We start from the raw sequence: 13795 nt of genomic DNA, 5'->3' as shown, positions 1-13795 counted from the left end.
TTCCAAACAGACCTCAGAACGGTGGTTCACAGTGCTCAGGTAGCAGCTCTGACAACAGCATCTCATGCAACACTCAGGTACACAATTAATTCCTTCAAAATCAAACAACAAATATTTTTGTATTTAATGATTCAGATAGCTATGTTGATAGTAACGTAAAGTAACGCTCAGAAATACTTTTTGGTCGTTTTTATTTAGGTTTGCCCAGTTGTTGTACATGGAGGATGGAGCGACTGGACCTACAGTTCTTGTTCTAGAACATGTGGCGGTGGAACTCAAACTCGTTCAAGATCATGTAGCAATCCTTTGTAAGTTGTAGAGTGCTTTCGCTTGATTCAGATAAAGATGTTATGTCTGATGTTTGGCCCCAAACATTAAAATTTTTGAGTGAATGGTATTTCAAAGAGTATCACCCGCTCTAACGAAAAAAAGTTTAACTTTTACTTTTAATGGTCAGGAACCATGACAAAAATTTAAAACGTTTCTTATTATAAACACATAAGAATTGGTCACGTGATATATTGCCGGGATCCCGACAAAAACTAATTTTGAGCACTTTATTTCACTGCTACTAGTAATTGGCAGACTTTTTCGAGCAATGGCTCAAATGAAAGCTTGTAACTTTCTCGACCCCCATCAAAATACATATTGAATTTTAAATCAAAATTTTGGGGCCAAATCGGCCAAAAATCTGACATAGCATCTCTAATCAGATATCGTTTCAATCAATCAGAAACTTGATACTTGGATTAAATATTGCAGCAAAATCATGCAATATCTTGTGATTTGAAGACTTTTGAGTAAAATGAACACCCTTCAATTTGATGTAATATTGTACTAGAATTGCAAAGGTCGTAGGTCGTGGGTTTGAATCCTACCCGAGTAACATGCCCAGGATTTGTTTTTAAAGAGATCGGGAAAGTACTGAGTAAACAGTGCTTAACACCCAAGTGTGTATGGGTAAAAACCAAAAAATTAATAATAAATCTTGTACTAAATTATAATATTTGTTGTTTATTTGCTCCTCAGTCCACAGAATGGAGGCTCACAGTGCTCAGGAAATACGCAAGATGTTGGTTTGACATGTAACACTCAAGCTTGCCCAGTTGTTGTACATGGCGGATGGACTGACTGGACCTATAGTGACTGTTCTAGAACGTGTGGTGGCGGAACTCAAACTCGCTCAAGAACCTGCACAAGTCCAACGTAAGTTTATTATCAACTCTTTTCATAAAATCTGAACAAAAATTAATCATTTGATTCAAGTAAACTTCAACAAAAATATACCATGCCTAATTTGTGGCAAATGATGTTCTCCCCCCCCCCCCCCAAAAAAATGCTCTCTTCCTCTTGCACAGAAGTACACCCTCCCCGTCTCAAAATCCTCAAAAGAATTCCTGAGATTTGCAGAACACAGTTAAGACACAATCGGGGAGGGGGTACACCATGCCACGTATCCAGCACAAAAATAATTGATTAAATACAGTTTCATTATTTCTCTCGTTCTCATAGACCCCAGAATGGTGGATCACAATGCTCAGGGAATAGTTTTAACAGTGGTCTACAATGCAACACTCAGGCTTGCCCAGTTGTTGTACATGGCGGATGGACTGACTGGACCTATAGTGACTGTTCTAGAACGTGTGGTGGCGGAACTCAAACTCGCTCAAGAACCTGCACAAGTCCAACGTAAGTTTATTATCAACTCTTTTCATAAAATCTGAACAAAAATTAATCATTTGATTCAAGTAAACTTCAACAAAAATATACCATGCCTAATTTGTGGCAAATGATGTTCTCCCCCCCCCAAAAAAAAAATGCTCTCTTCCTCTTGCACAGAAGTACACCCTCCCCGTCTCAAAATCCTCAAAAGAATTCCTGAGATTTGCAGAACACAGTTAAGACACAATCGGGGAGGGGGTACACCATGCCACGTATCCAGCACAAAAATAATTGATTAAATACAGTTTCATTTTTTCTCTCGTTCTCATAGACCCCAGAATGGTGGATCACAATGCTCAGGGAATAGTTTTAACAGTGGTCTACAATGCAACACTCAGGCTTGCCCAGTTGTTGTACATGGCGGATGGACTGACTGGACCTATAGTGACTGTTCAAGAACGTGTGGTGGCGGAACTCAAACTCGCTCAAGAACCTGCACAAGTCCAACGTAAGTTTATTACCAACTCTTTTCTGAATAAAAATTTTACATTTCATTCAAGCTTACTTCAACATAAATATACTATGCCTTATTTGTGCCAAACGATGTTCTCCCCCCCCCCCCCCCCCCGCAAAAAAAAAATAAAATAAAATAAAAAAATTAAAATAAATAAATAAATATATGTCCATTCTTTAAAAGCAGTGGACACATTTGGTAATCCCACTCAACTCTTTTTAGCATAAAACCTTTCTTGGTGACGAGTATTGGGGAGAGGTTGATAGTATAAAACACTGTGAGAAACAACTCCCTCTGAAGTAACATAGTTTTAGAGAAGGAAGAAATTTTCCACGAATTAAATTTTCGAATTAGGTCTCGAAATCAAGCATCTGAAAACACATAACCTTTTGTGACAAGGGTGTTTTTCCCTTGCATTACTGCTTCAACAACCAATTGAGTTCAAATTTTCACAGGTTTGTTATTTTATGCATATGTTGAGATACACCAAGTGAGAAGACTGGTCTTTGACAATTACCAAAAGTGTCCACTGTCTTTAACATGTTCTCTACCTCTTGCACACCCTCCCCCACCTCAAAATACTCAAAAGATCACAATTAAGACACAATCGGGGAGTGGGTACACCATGCCACATATCCGGCACCATAGATTAAATACAGTTTTCATTATTTCTCTCGTTCTCTTAGACCCCAGAATGGTGGATCACAATGCTCAGGGAATAGTTTTAACAGTGGTCTACAATGCAACACTCAGGCTTGCCCAGTTGTTGTACATGGCGGATGGAGTGATTGGACCTACAGTGCTTGTTCTAGAACATGTGGTGGCGGAACGCAAACTCGCTCAAGAACCTGCACCAATCCATCGTAAGTTTTCGATTGATTCTCTCCGATAAAGTTAAAGGATAGTTCGGGAGGTTGTGCATTCTGCTCTACCGGCTAGGCTTCTGATTGATGATACCCAACCTTACATCCCTATATGGACTGTGATGGGGGTAACCCTGTTTCAGCCCTTGGAGTAGGTGGCAACGGCCCCTGAAAAAAACCAGTTAATTGTAACCCACGCCTTGAAGTGGCCTGCAGGCCTTGTGTGTCGGGCAACTTGCATACCAACTGAAACTCAAACTTCAATATTCTTCTGTTGTTCAATTCCACAGACCTCAAAATGGTGGCTCACAATGTTATGGTAGTAATTATGGAAACGGTTTGGCATGTAACACTCAAGCCTGTCCAGTTGTTGTACATGGCGGATGGAGTGATTGGACCTACAGTGATTGTTCTAGAACCTGTGGAAGTGGAACCCAAACTCGCTCTAGATCCTGCACCAATCCAACGTAAGTTTTACTATCAACTCTTTCCATAAAAGTTAAAAGATAACAAAGATGTTTAACATTTGTGTCTCCCAGCTTTTGATTAAACAAGGTTTCAAGCGTAACTATAAATATAAACATGAATAGTAAACTTGCGGGTACAACCATGAGTAAAATCTCTTTTGAAGGAGTGGTGGCTCTGAAAAGAGCCGGTTTGGTCACGACAGTTGGAACAGAATACTCTGCTCGTCTCGACGCTTCGAACAGTATACTCTGCTGGTAGGAGCTGAGTATACTGTTTAAAACGTCGAGACCAAACCGGCTCTTCTCAGAGCCATCACTCCTTCAAAAGAGATTTTTGTACCCAAGTTTACTATTCATATTTATATTTATAGTTACTCTTATTCTCCACACCATGCAAAGCTTCAAACACCATTTAAACAAGGTTTCGTTTATTTCTCTGACAGACCTCAAAATGGTGGATCACAATGCTCGGGGAATAGTTATGAAAGTAGTTTAGAATGTAACACCCAGGCTTGCTCCGTTGTTGTCCATGGTGGATGGAGTGACTGGACCTTTAGTGATTGCTCCACAACGTGTGGAGCTGGAACCCAAACTCGCTCAAGATCCTGCACCAATCCAACGTAAGTTTTAACACACAATCCTGTTTTTAAAGGCACTGGACACTATTGGTAATTACTCAAAATAATTGTTAGCATAAAAACTTACTTGGTAACAAGCAATGGAGAGAGCTGTTGATGGTATAAAACAGTGTGAGAAACGGCTCCCTCTGAAAGTAGCGTAGATTTCGAGAAAGAAGACGTTATTTTCCACTCTGAAATATTTGAGTTTGATTTCGAGACCTCAGAATTAGATTTTGAGGTCCCGAAATCATGCATCTGAAAGCACACAACTTCGTGTGACAAGGCTTTTTTTCTTCCATTATTATCAACGACCAATTGAGTTCAAATTTTTACAGGTTTGTTATGTTGTGCAAATGTTGAGATACATCACCAAGTGAAAAGAACGGTCTTTGACAACTACCAAAGGTGTCCAGTGTCCTTAAATGCTAAAGCTATCTTGAAATACATTTGTTGCATACTTTTTCGTTGGCTATATTATAATGATCAATTATTGTTTTGTATTTGTCCCACAGACCTCGAAATGGTGGATCACAGTGCTCAGGAAGCAGCTCAGAAGGCTGGATTCTATGCAATACACATCAGGTATGAACCACTAACCAAAGTAACAACAAACTTTGTTCAGTCACTAACATATATCAGTAAAGAGTACGATCAAAACTAAAAAGACAAATTTGAGGCAAACATGTTCGTTGTTTTACCAGAGACCTACATAAAATGATTAAGAAGAATTTGTAAAGTCATTGTATGGGAGCCCACCCCCGGCAAGCGTGGTCCCAGCAGAAGCGGTCCGGAAGACCCACTAAGACCATACACAAGACCCTGATCGAGGAAGCAGGAGCCAACATCAAGGGGGAGCTAATCAGCTGTATGCAGGATAGAGTTCTGAGGCGTGTCAGACATCGAACATGACTCAAACATGTGGCAACGCAACAACTTGGGTCGACTGAGTGAGTGAGTGAGATTACTATTTCTGACTGACATTTTACTGTTGCTTTTCTATCTAGCCCTGCCCAACTGTTGTAGATGGTGGTTGGAGTGACTGGACCTATAGTGATTGTTCTACAACCTGTGGAGCTGGAACTCAAACTCGCTCAAGAAGCTGCACAAACCCATCGTAAGTTTCTGTCTAATCATACAACAACAAAACTGCAACCCTCTTCTTAGATTGTAAAAGAGTACTTATCAGCGTTTCATAAATAAGAACTCCTTCTACACAATACAATATCACTTCTGAAAGCCCACTTGCTTCGGGAGACCTACCATTTATAACTTATGTATTTCATCTGTGCCTTGGCACCTTCGGGCAAACCTTTGATTCAGGCGTTTTATAAATTATCTAGATTGATTGATTGATTGATTGATTGAAAAAGCAACTTTGAGTTAAAACCAACGGTTCTTTTCAAAACTGCTGGATCTTTGCAGAACTAACCCAACTCATTATGATGTAACTATTGTTACATCATAAACATTTACTGCTATAATGCAAATTTAGGTTGAGTTTGTCTTGATTCTACTTTTGATCTATCAGACCTCAAGGTGGCGGCTCACAATGTCCAGGCAGCAACTTTGAAAATGGAGTATCATGCAATCTACAGGTAAAATGTCAACTTTTCTTTTTCAAAACAAACATGAAAAACTTTATTTGTGAACATTGCTTCTTATCATGTGATTAGTAATCCGCAGGTTCTTTCAATGATTGTTGTTCTTTTTTTTTCATTATTCATACAGAGTTGTAGTAGTGGTACGGCTGGTACTGTAACTGAACATGGCACTTTTAATGGAGGACAGTATTCAGGTACTAATTTTAGAATAAAGTACTTTATAAGTCACTTATTATTACTTTAAATGAACTCACTGGAACTGAATGTGGTTGTTTCCTATTCAGGTACTAATTTCAGAATTAAGTACTTTAAAAGTAACTTACTTTAAACGAGCTCACTGTAACTGAACTTTCTAGTTTCAGGTACTATTCAGGTACTAATTTTAGAATAAATTTCTTTGTAAGTTATTTATTTCTTTAAATGTACTCACTGGAACTGAATGTGGTTGTTTCCTATTCAGGTACTAATTTCAGAATAAAGTACTATAAAGTTACTTATAATACTTTCAATGTACCAACTGGAACTTAACGTGGTAGTTTCAATGGGGAACAGGTCAGGTGCTAATTTCAGAGTAATACTTTACAACATATTTTGCTTATTTTAAGTAAGTATTCTAAGTTGATGACTCAATCAATACAAAAATAGTAGTATATTGGTATTCAACTTTCAACTTTTTTTCTTAAACAAAAGTGCTAACTTGATTTTCTTTTCATTTTGTTTATGTTTTGTTTCTTCTAGAATACGTTGAGTTCTTAACGATTCCTGTTGGCGCTACTTCAGTTCTTGTTACCAATCACAACTACCTGACTCATATGGGTATGTATAATCATTCTTATTATTTATGCTAGCTTAAAAATAGTTTGTTAAAAGCAAACAACAGAAAACCAGGATCCAGCTAGACCCTTCGATGGCCAAAAAACAGACACCTCAAAAAATGACACTTCAAGAAAAGCAAGTACATGTACAGAGATATGCTGTTTTGCCATCAAGTGTGAAAATAGGTTGAGATAGGACATATGTCTACAGCCATACATAGTATGGTTTTGAAACTTTACATGGGAAGAGCACCCTCATCTTACAAGACAAATAATCTTTTAAAAAAATATAAAAGAATTTATTAAGTTAAAAAAAAACACCACAGGATTCACTCAGTGACTGACTTTAAGATAGTACAGTTAATTACGACCTTATAAACTAAAATAGTAGTCCCATCCTTTTTTATTATACCATCGCCCAGGTAATAGTTAATAGCAGGACAGTTCTTTTCAGAACTGATACGTTTCTCCCGAACCCCCGGCTGAACAATCTACTCGGCAGTAGTAGAAAAAAGAAAGACAGTTCTCTTAAGAACAAACTCTACCTGGCAAGCACACACGGTGTTACAGTAAACCAATATATATTGACTTTAAGATGTTAACTTAACCCTGCCTAGACTGATTTATAAACTCAGCAGTTGAAGTATCTACAGAATGACTATATCATACCTTTTTTCCTTTTTCTTCACCAGCCATCACCGTTGACGACAGTTACGTTCTAGGTTACATCCAAGAGTTGAATCTCCCTTCTCACGGTGAGACACGACAGAACTATCATGGAATGCTTATCATCTACAACTACTCCAACATGCTTGAAACCATCACTATCTCTGGACCGACAATAGTAGAACTCAAGATAGCTGTACATGTCATCCTTGACCCTACAGTTTATGGACAAGAGAAAGCTCTTGCCGACATTGAATGGGAGTATGAGATTGACTCGCCTACTACGAGTAATACTGGTTCTTATCAATGGATTGGTACTGCTGGCACCTGTAGCGTCACCTGTGGTTTAGGTAGGTAGGGTCAGGGGTCAAATGGTAAAGGCACTGGACACTATTGGTAGCTACTCAAAATAATTGTTTGGATACAAACTTAACTTGGTAACAAGCAATGGGAGAGATGTTGATAGTATAAAACATTGTGATCGTCGGCTCCCTCTGAAGTAACATAGTTTTTGAGAATGAGGTAATTTCCTCACTTAAATAATAAAAGACTTCAGGCTTGAAGCCTTTTATTAGGCACCTGAAAGCCCACAAATTAGTGCAACAAGGGTGTTTCATTATTCTCTAGCAACTTTGATAACCAGTTGAGTACACATTATCACAGATTTGTTCTTTTATAATAATATCAAAGTCTTATATTGCGCACGTATCTACCAAACAAGGTACTCAAGGCGGTTAGTAGAGACAAACTCTCAGAAAGTTAGGTTATGTGTATGTTGGGATAAAGCAAGTGAGAATACTGGTATTTGACATGTACCAAAGGTGTCCGAAGAATTTAAAAGATGAGTGATTGATTTAATAATGCAACAAGTGTATGTTTGTTATCGCAATTTAATTTAATGTTTTTTTTTTCTCATCAGGGGAAACTGTTGACGTATTGGTTTGTGCTGAGATGGTCGATGATAATAGATTCAACTTAGTAGATGACATTCATTGCAGTGGTATCAGCCAATCCACACCAAATGTTTATACTTGTTACCAAGGCGACTGTCCAGACTTAGACGAGGCACGGTAAGATACAGCCTTCAAAATTTCACTAAAACTCCCAGCCAAAGTTACAAACAAACTGAAAATGAAACAAGTTCAACTGATTGACTTGAACGGACAGTTTTTTTGATTTGGAGGATGCCGTATCTTAAACTTTAGTATGGATATACTATTGTTAAAGTGATATAAAATGCAAGTCTCCTGTCGACGACTAGAGCAAGCTAGTCGAAGCGTTAAGACCGATTCAAGAACTGACTCCAGGGTAGTGCAGTTATACGATCCTATAAGCTAATGTAGTATTCCCAGCCTATTTCTATACTATCCGCCCAGGTAATAGTTAATATAGCAGGACAGTTCTTTTCAGAACTTAGCAGTCTCCCGAACATCTGATAAATCTACTCCGCGGTTGTAGAATATAGAAAGACAGTTCTCTAAAGAACAAACTGTACCAGGCAAGTAGATATACACATGGTGTTTATACCGCAAACCAAATATATAAAATTCTGTACTTACCTTTATTGTTATTTCCCTTGTGCAGTTGGTTTGTTGGTTATTACGACTGTGAAGGGCTGTGTGGACAAGCTTCAGCACCTCGTAGTGTGTTCTGTGTCGCTACGACAGGAGATCAAAAAGATCAAGTTGTAGATGAAGCTCAATGTGAAGGGGAAGTCAAACCATCCGAGACTGTCGAGTGTGAGAATCTACCATCATGTCAATCAGGTAAATATAACATTTGAATTTACGGTTGAACAAAGAAAAATTAACTACAGGGGGACAAGAACCTTCCGATTAACGTACAGGCACTCTACCAACTAGCCCTATGTGCAGGCACTCTACCAACTAGCCCTATGTGCAGGCGCTCTACCAACTAGCCCTATGTGCAGGCACTCTACCAACTAGCCCTATGTGCAGGCACTCTACCAACTAGCCCTATGTGCAGGCACTCTACCAACTAGCCCTTTGTGCAGGCACTCTACCAACTAGCCCTATGTGCAGGCACTCTACCAACTAGCCCTATGTGCAGGCACTCTACCAACTAGCCCTATGTGCAGGCACTCTACCAACTAGCCCTATGTACAGGCACTCTACCAACTAGCCCTATGTGCAGGCACTCTACCAACTAGCCCTATGTGCAGGCACTCTACCAACTAGCCCTATGTGCAGGCACTCTACCAACTAGCCCTATGTGCAGGCACTCTACCAACTAGCCCTATGTGCAGGCACTCTACCAACTAGCCCTATGTGCAGGCACTCTACCAACTAGCCCTATGTGCAGGCACTCTACCAACTAGCCCTATGTGCAGGCACTCTACAAACTAGCCCTATGTACAGGCACTCTACCAACTAACCCTATGTGCAGGCACTCTACCAACTAGCCCTATGTGCAGGCACTCTACCAACTAGCCCTATGTGCAGGCACTCTACCAACTAGCCCTATGTGCAGGCACTCTACCAACTAGCCCTATGTGCAGGCACTCTACCAACTAGCCCTATGTACAGGCACTCTACCAACTAGCCCTATGTGCAGGCACTCTACCAACTAGCCCTATGTGCAGGCACTCTACCAACTAGCCCTATGTACAGGCACTCTACCAACTAACCCTATGTGCAGGCACTCTACCAACTAGCCCTATGTACAGGCACTCTACAAACTAGCCCTATGTACAGGCACTCTACCAACTAGCCCTATGTACAGGCACTCTACCAACTAGCCCTATGTGCAGGCACTCTACAAACTAGCCCTATGTGCAGGCACTCTACCAACTAGCCCTATGTTGGCGGTCTGCCTATTTTGTCAACATCTTTGTTTAGGGGTGCCAGTCAGAAGCCATGGAACACACCTAAGCTTTCGTAAAACCTGGGATTCAGCAGCCAGGGGATCACGTTAAGGGCATGCGACTTTTATTTATGGGTAAAAAATATTGAGATTATTTTCAGTCTTATTACACGTATACAATGATTCAATTGGCATAGCAAGGAGAATCCCAATCTACTTTCCCGCAAGCTCTGCCAATACAAAAATGTCTCAAACTCCAATTTCTCATGGGGTGTTGTGGCCAAATTGATAAGAGCACCGAACTCAAGCTCTGGTGCTTCTGTTCAGCAGAGTGTGGGTTCGAATCTTGGTTGTGACACTTGTGTCCCTGAGCAAGACGCTTAACTTTAATTGCGTCTCTCCACCCAGGGGTACAAGGGTACCTGTGAGGGCTGAGATGGTTCTTATGATTGGTTTAGCTCAGTAGCGCAAGTGATTGTCGCACAGGCTGTACACTTCACAGGGAGCTGAGATGGTTTAAGGTATGATTTAAGGCCCAGTGACCAGGGGTTATAATGTTGGAAGTGCTTTGAGAAGCCCCCCAGGTGTGAAACGCTCTATATAAAAGTTGGCTATTATTATTGTTATAATTTCTTACAGAATGCAACAAGGTGGTGACATCAGAAGGTGCTGTTAGTCTGCATTCCCCGACTGGAGGGGAACTTTGTGGCTATAGCATAGTGGCTGAACCCGGTAAAGTCATAAATCTACAGATTGTAGATTACAACATCAACTGCCCAGGAGAAGGTATGTGTCAATAAACGCTCAGATTCAGTTAAAAAATAATAATAATAATACTAATAAAAGGTATTGATATTGTGCTTTTCCAAAACATGATCAAAGCGCATACCAAAGAAAAGGATAAATTAAAACTAGCTAGAACAAATCATTAATCTACTTTTTAGCGAGTAGATCAGTTTTAAGATTGTTTCTTAAAAGTAACAACACAAGAAGATTTACGGACATTAATTGGGAGATTGTTCTAAAGTTCAGCAGCAGAGGCTTATACTTATAATTTTTATGATATTTTTTTTGACAGGTCAATCTCCGGTTTCATCTGATGAGAAGTTAGTCATTAAAGATTCTTACGCTACAGAAATCTTTGTGTGTGCCTTACAGCGCGGTGAGACTATCATTTCTAGTTCCAACGTCTTACAGATTGAACATTCAACGCTGTATGCTGGTCATGGATACCAAATCATCTATAGCTTTGTAGATGCTGAAACTCCAGCCTCAAGTAAGTTGCTTGTTTCTTGAAGATAACTTATCAATGTGCACGTTTTTAAATAATTGAATAAGAGGGTAGCAACTAGACCGAGCTGAAGGTGAGGGCTCCTATCGCAGGGCCAACGACCCTGCAAGGTTTTAAACAGCAGTTTAAGACCGAGTTACTACTCTTTTATTCCCATTCATAAATGCCTTTTTGGTTAAAAGGCGTAATAAACTAAGAAGCTCTGTAAAACCAAAAATGACAGTTCTCTAAAGAACCAACTCTACCTGGCAAGTAGATACACACATGGTGTTAACGCAAACCAAATATATATTGATACCTGATCACCATGCAATGCCTCAAATCCTATAAACATCTCTTCTCTTTGTGTCGTATTTTGTAGGTTGTGATGCAGTCTTTACATCCGCCTCTGGTGTTGTTCAAAGTCCGAACTATCCAAGTGTCTACCCCAGTAATAGTATATGCCATATGGATATCATCGCTCCGGCTGATATGACCATTGAACTCAACATTAATGCCTTCAACTTGTTCCCGATATGTTCCTCTAAGTATCCATCCCACTATGACTATTTACAGGTAAGTTTACCTTAAACTACCATCAGGGCCAAATTTCACACAGATCCTTAAGCAGAAAATACTGCTTGAGAAATTCCTTTGCTAAGCAAAATTGTTGTTGGGCACCAGCCACAAAAATGCAGACTTTATGTAATTTGGCCGGTAACTTGATTCTGCTAGAACAGTTTAAGTCTAATTTGAAGACACATCTTTTTGTTAAGTAACTTGTATTTTTCATTGTATGCATTTTGTAGTCTTTAGGAAAAAAGCTTCCACACCGCTGCCCTAAATTCTGGAACACATTACCATACAGCATTCGCCACTTTGGCTCACTAGCAGTCTTCAAGAAACTTCTAAAAAAAACAACACTTGTTTAATTGATTTGTTTGCTTATCTTGTTTATTTCTTTGCTTGTTGTTATTGTGTGTAAAGCGCTGTGGTGCTTCCCTTTGTTAGTATAGAGCGCTATATAAATACATTGTATTATTATTATTATTATTATTATTATTATTATTATTATTATTATTATTATTATTATTATTATTATTATTATTATTATTATTATTATTATTATTATTATTATTATTATTATTATTATTATTATTATTATTATTATTATTATTATTATTATTATTATTATTATTATTATTATTATTATTATTATTATATTTTTTTTTTTGTTCAGTCTCCTGACGTTGACTAGAGCAAGCTAGTCGAAAACAATGAGACCAATTTAAGAAGTACAGTTAATCACGATCCAATAAGCTAAAGTAGAAGTCCCAGCCTATTTTTTATACCATCCGCCCTGGTAAAAAGCAGAACAGTTCTTTTCAGAACTGAGAAGTTTCCCGAACATCTACTCCGCGGTAGTAGAATAAAGCAAGACAATTCTCTAAGAACAAACTCTACCTGGCAAGTAGATACACATGGTGTTACTGCAAACCAAATATACATTGATACCTCACCATGCAATGCCTCAAACCCTATATATTATTTTTTGTTATTATTTCAGATACGATATTATGGTGAGGGTCGACAGACGTTGTTATGTGGTCAACTTTACACCCCAGCATCTGCAGTCAGTATCTCATCATCTAATGCTGTCCATTTAACCTTCAGAAGTGACCGCTTTGCATCAGCTAGGGGCTTCCATCTCAGTTACAGTTTTGTTCCAAAAAATACCCTCTAGCAAGAAATCATTTATAATTACTAAGAAATGACAAGATTTGAATAGATTTCAAATCCCACAAATTGAAATATGTAACTAGAGTCTAAATATCTCCTTATGCAACTTTTGTTTAAACTTGTATTTTTTGGGGGTGAAACCCTAATATAAATAAACCCAGTCAGTTTTCCTTGTATTCTGTTACTTGGTTTGTAGTTTGTGTAAACTTTTTGTAACTAATTAGTACCCTTGTAACCTTTTTTTACAAAGACTTTTAGTTTTACAGAAAGCCTCTTTTAATTTATTTTGGCAAAAATATGGTATAATGATATGCTTAATTTTACATACCTTTTTATTGGCCCAGACATTAAATTTTAATAAAATGAAAACTATATGAAATGTTTTCATTGTTTAGAAATAAATTTTATAAATGTGGTTGTTTTTCCTCTTGTATTCACTGTGATATAATCCCTCACAATTTTGCTTTAATAAAACAAAATTAGACTTTTTAGAAAACCCCAGCACGTAAATCACAACTTACTTCCATTATTCTCTACCTCTAAACAAGATACCAAATGAACTATGTCTTCGGCGATATTTGTTAAAGAGAAATATATGTTATTTAAGACTTCATTATATGAAGACTGTTTCTACATTTAATAATAATATTTTGTAAACATTATTTCATTATGTAAATGACGACTTTGAACAAGAGCAGGCTGGTCCTGTTTCTCTTAATTTATTTATCATACAATAAAGTGTTATTTCAGTCAA

General features: G+C 38.3%; 1 protein-coding gene across 3 annotated transcripts in view; it reads left to right on the top strand.

The window, feature by feature from the left end:
- The window catches only part of LOC117302951 (A disintegrin and metalloproteinase with thrombospondin motifs adt-1-like), a 27195-nt gene extending 13400 nt beyond the window's left edge, over window positions 1-13795 (top strand). The window contains exons 17-36 of one of the 3 annotated variants that reach the window (XM_033786950.1): window positions 11-77; window positions 199-308; window positions 1030-1206; window positions 1513-1689; window positions 1994-2170; window positions 2863-3039; window positions 3330-3506; window positions 3950-4126; window positions 4639-4708; window positions 5131-5240; window positions 5655-5721; window positions 5855-5921; window positions 6466-6543; window positions 7235-7558; window positions 8128-8278; window positions 8793-8974; window positions 10671-10817; window positions 11110-11307; window positions 11684-11877; window positions 12869-13795. In XM_033786950.1, the coding sequence (XP_033642841.1) occupies window positions 11-77; window positions 199-308; window positions 1030-1206; window positions 1513-1689; window positions 1994-2170; window positions 2863-3039; window positions 3330-3506; window positions 3950-4126; window positions 4639-4708; window positions 5131-5240; window positions 5655-5721; window positions 5855-5921; window positions 6466-6543; window positions 7235-7558; window positions 8128-8278; window positions 8793-8974; window positions 10671-10817; window positions 11110-11307; window positions 11684-11877; window positions 12869-13045 (3004 nt within the window). In that variant the 3' untranslated portion in view covers window positions 13046-13795. The remainder of the gene's footprint in view (window positions 1-10; window positions 78-198; window positions 309-1029; window positions 1207-1512; window positions 1690-1993; window positions 2171-2862; window positions 3040-3329; window positions 3507-3949; window positions 4127-4638; window positions 4709-5130; window positions 5241-5654; window positions 5722-5854; window positions 5922-6465; window positions 6544-7234; window positions 7559-8127; window positions 8279-8792; window positions 8975-10670; window positions 10818-11109; window positions 11308-11683; window positions 11878-12868) is intronic. The other 2 variants (XM_033786951.1, XM_033786952.1) reach the window with 2 other exon arrangements.

Source organism: Asterias rubens, chromosome 19 (genome assembly GCF_902459465.1).
Source record: "Asterias rubens chromosome 19, eAstRub1.3, whole genome shotgun sequence".
Classification (NCBI taxonomy): domain Eukaryota; kingdom Metazoa; phylum Echinodermata; class Asteroidea; order Forcipulatida; family Asteriidae; genus Asterias; species Asterias rubens.
Note: the sequence above shows the minus strand (reverse complement) of the source record. Positions and strands in the feature narration are given on the sequence as shown.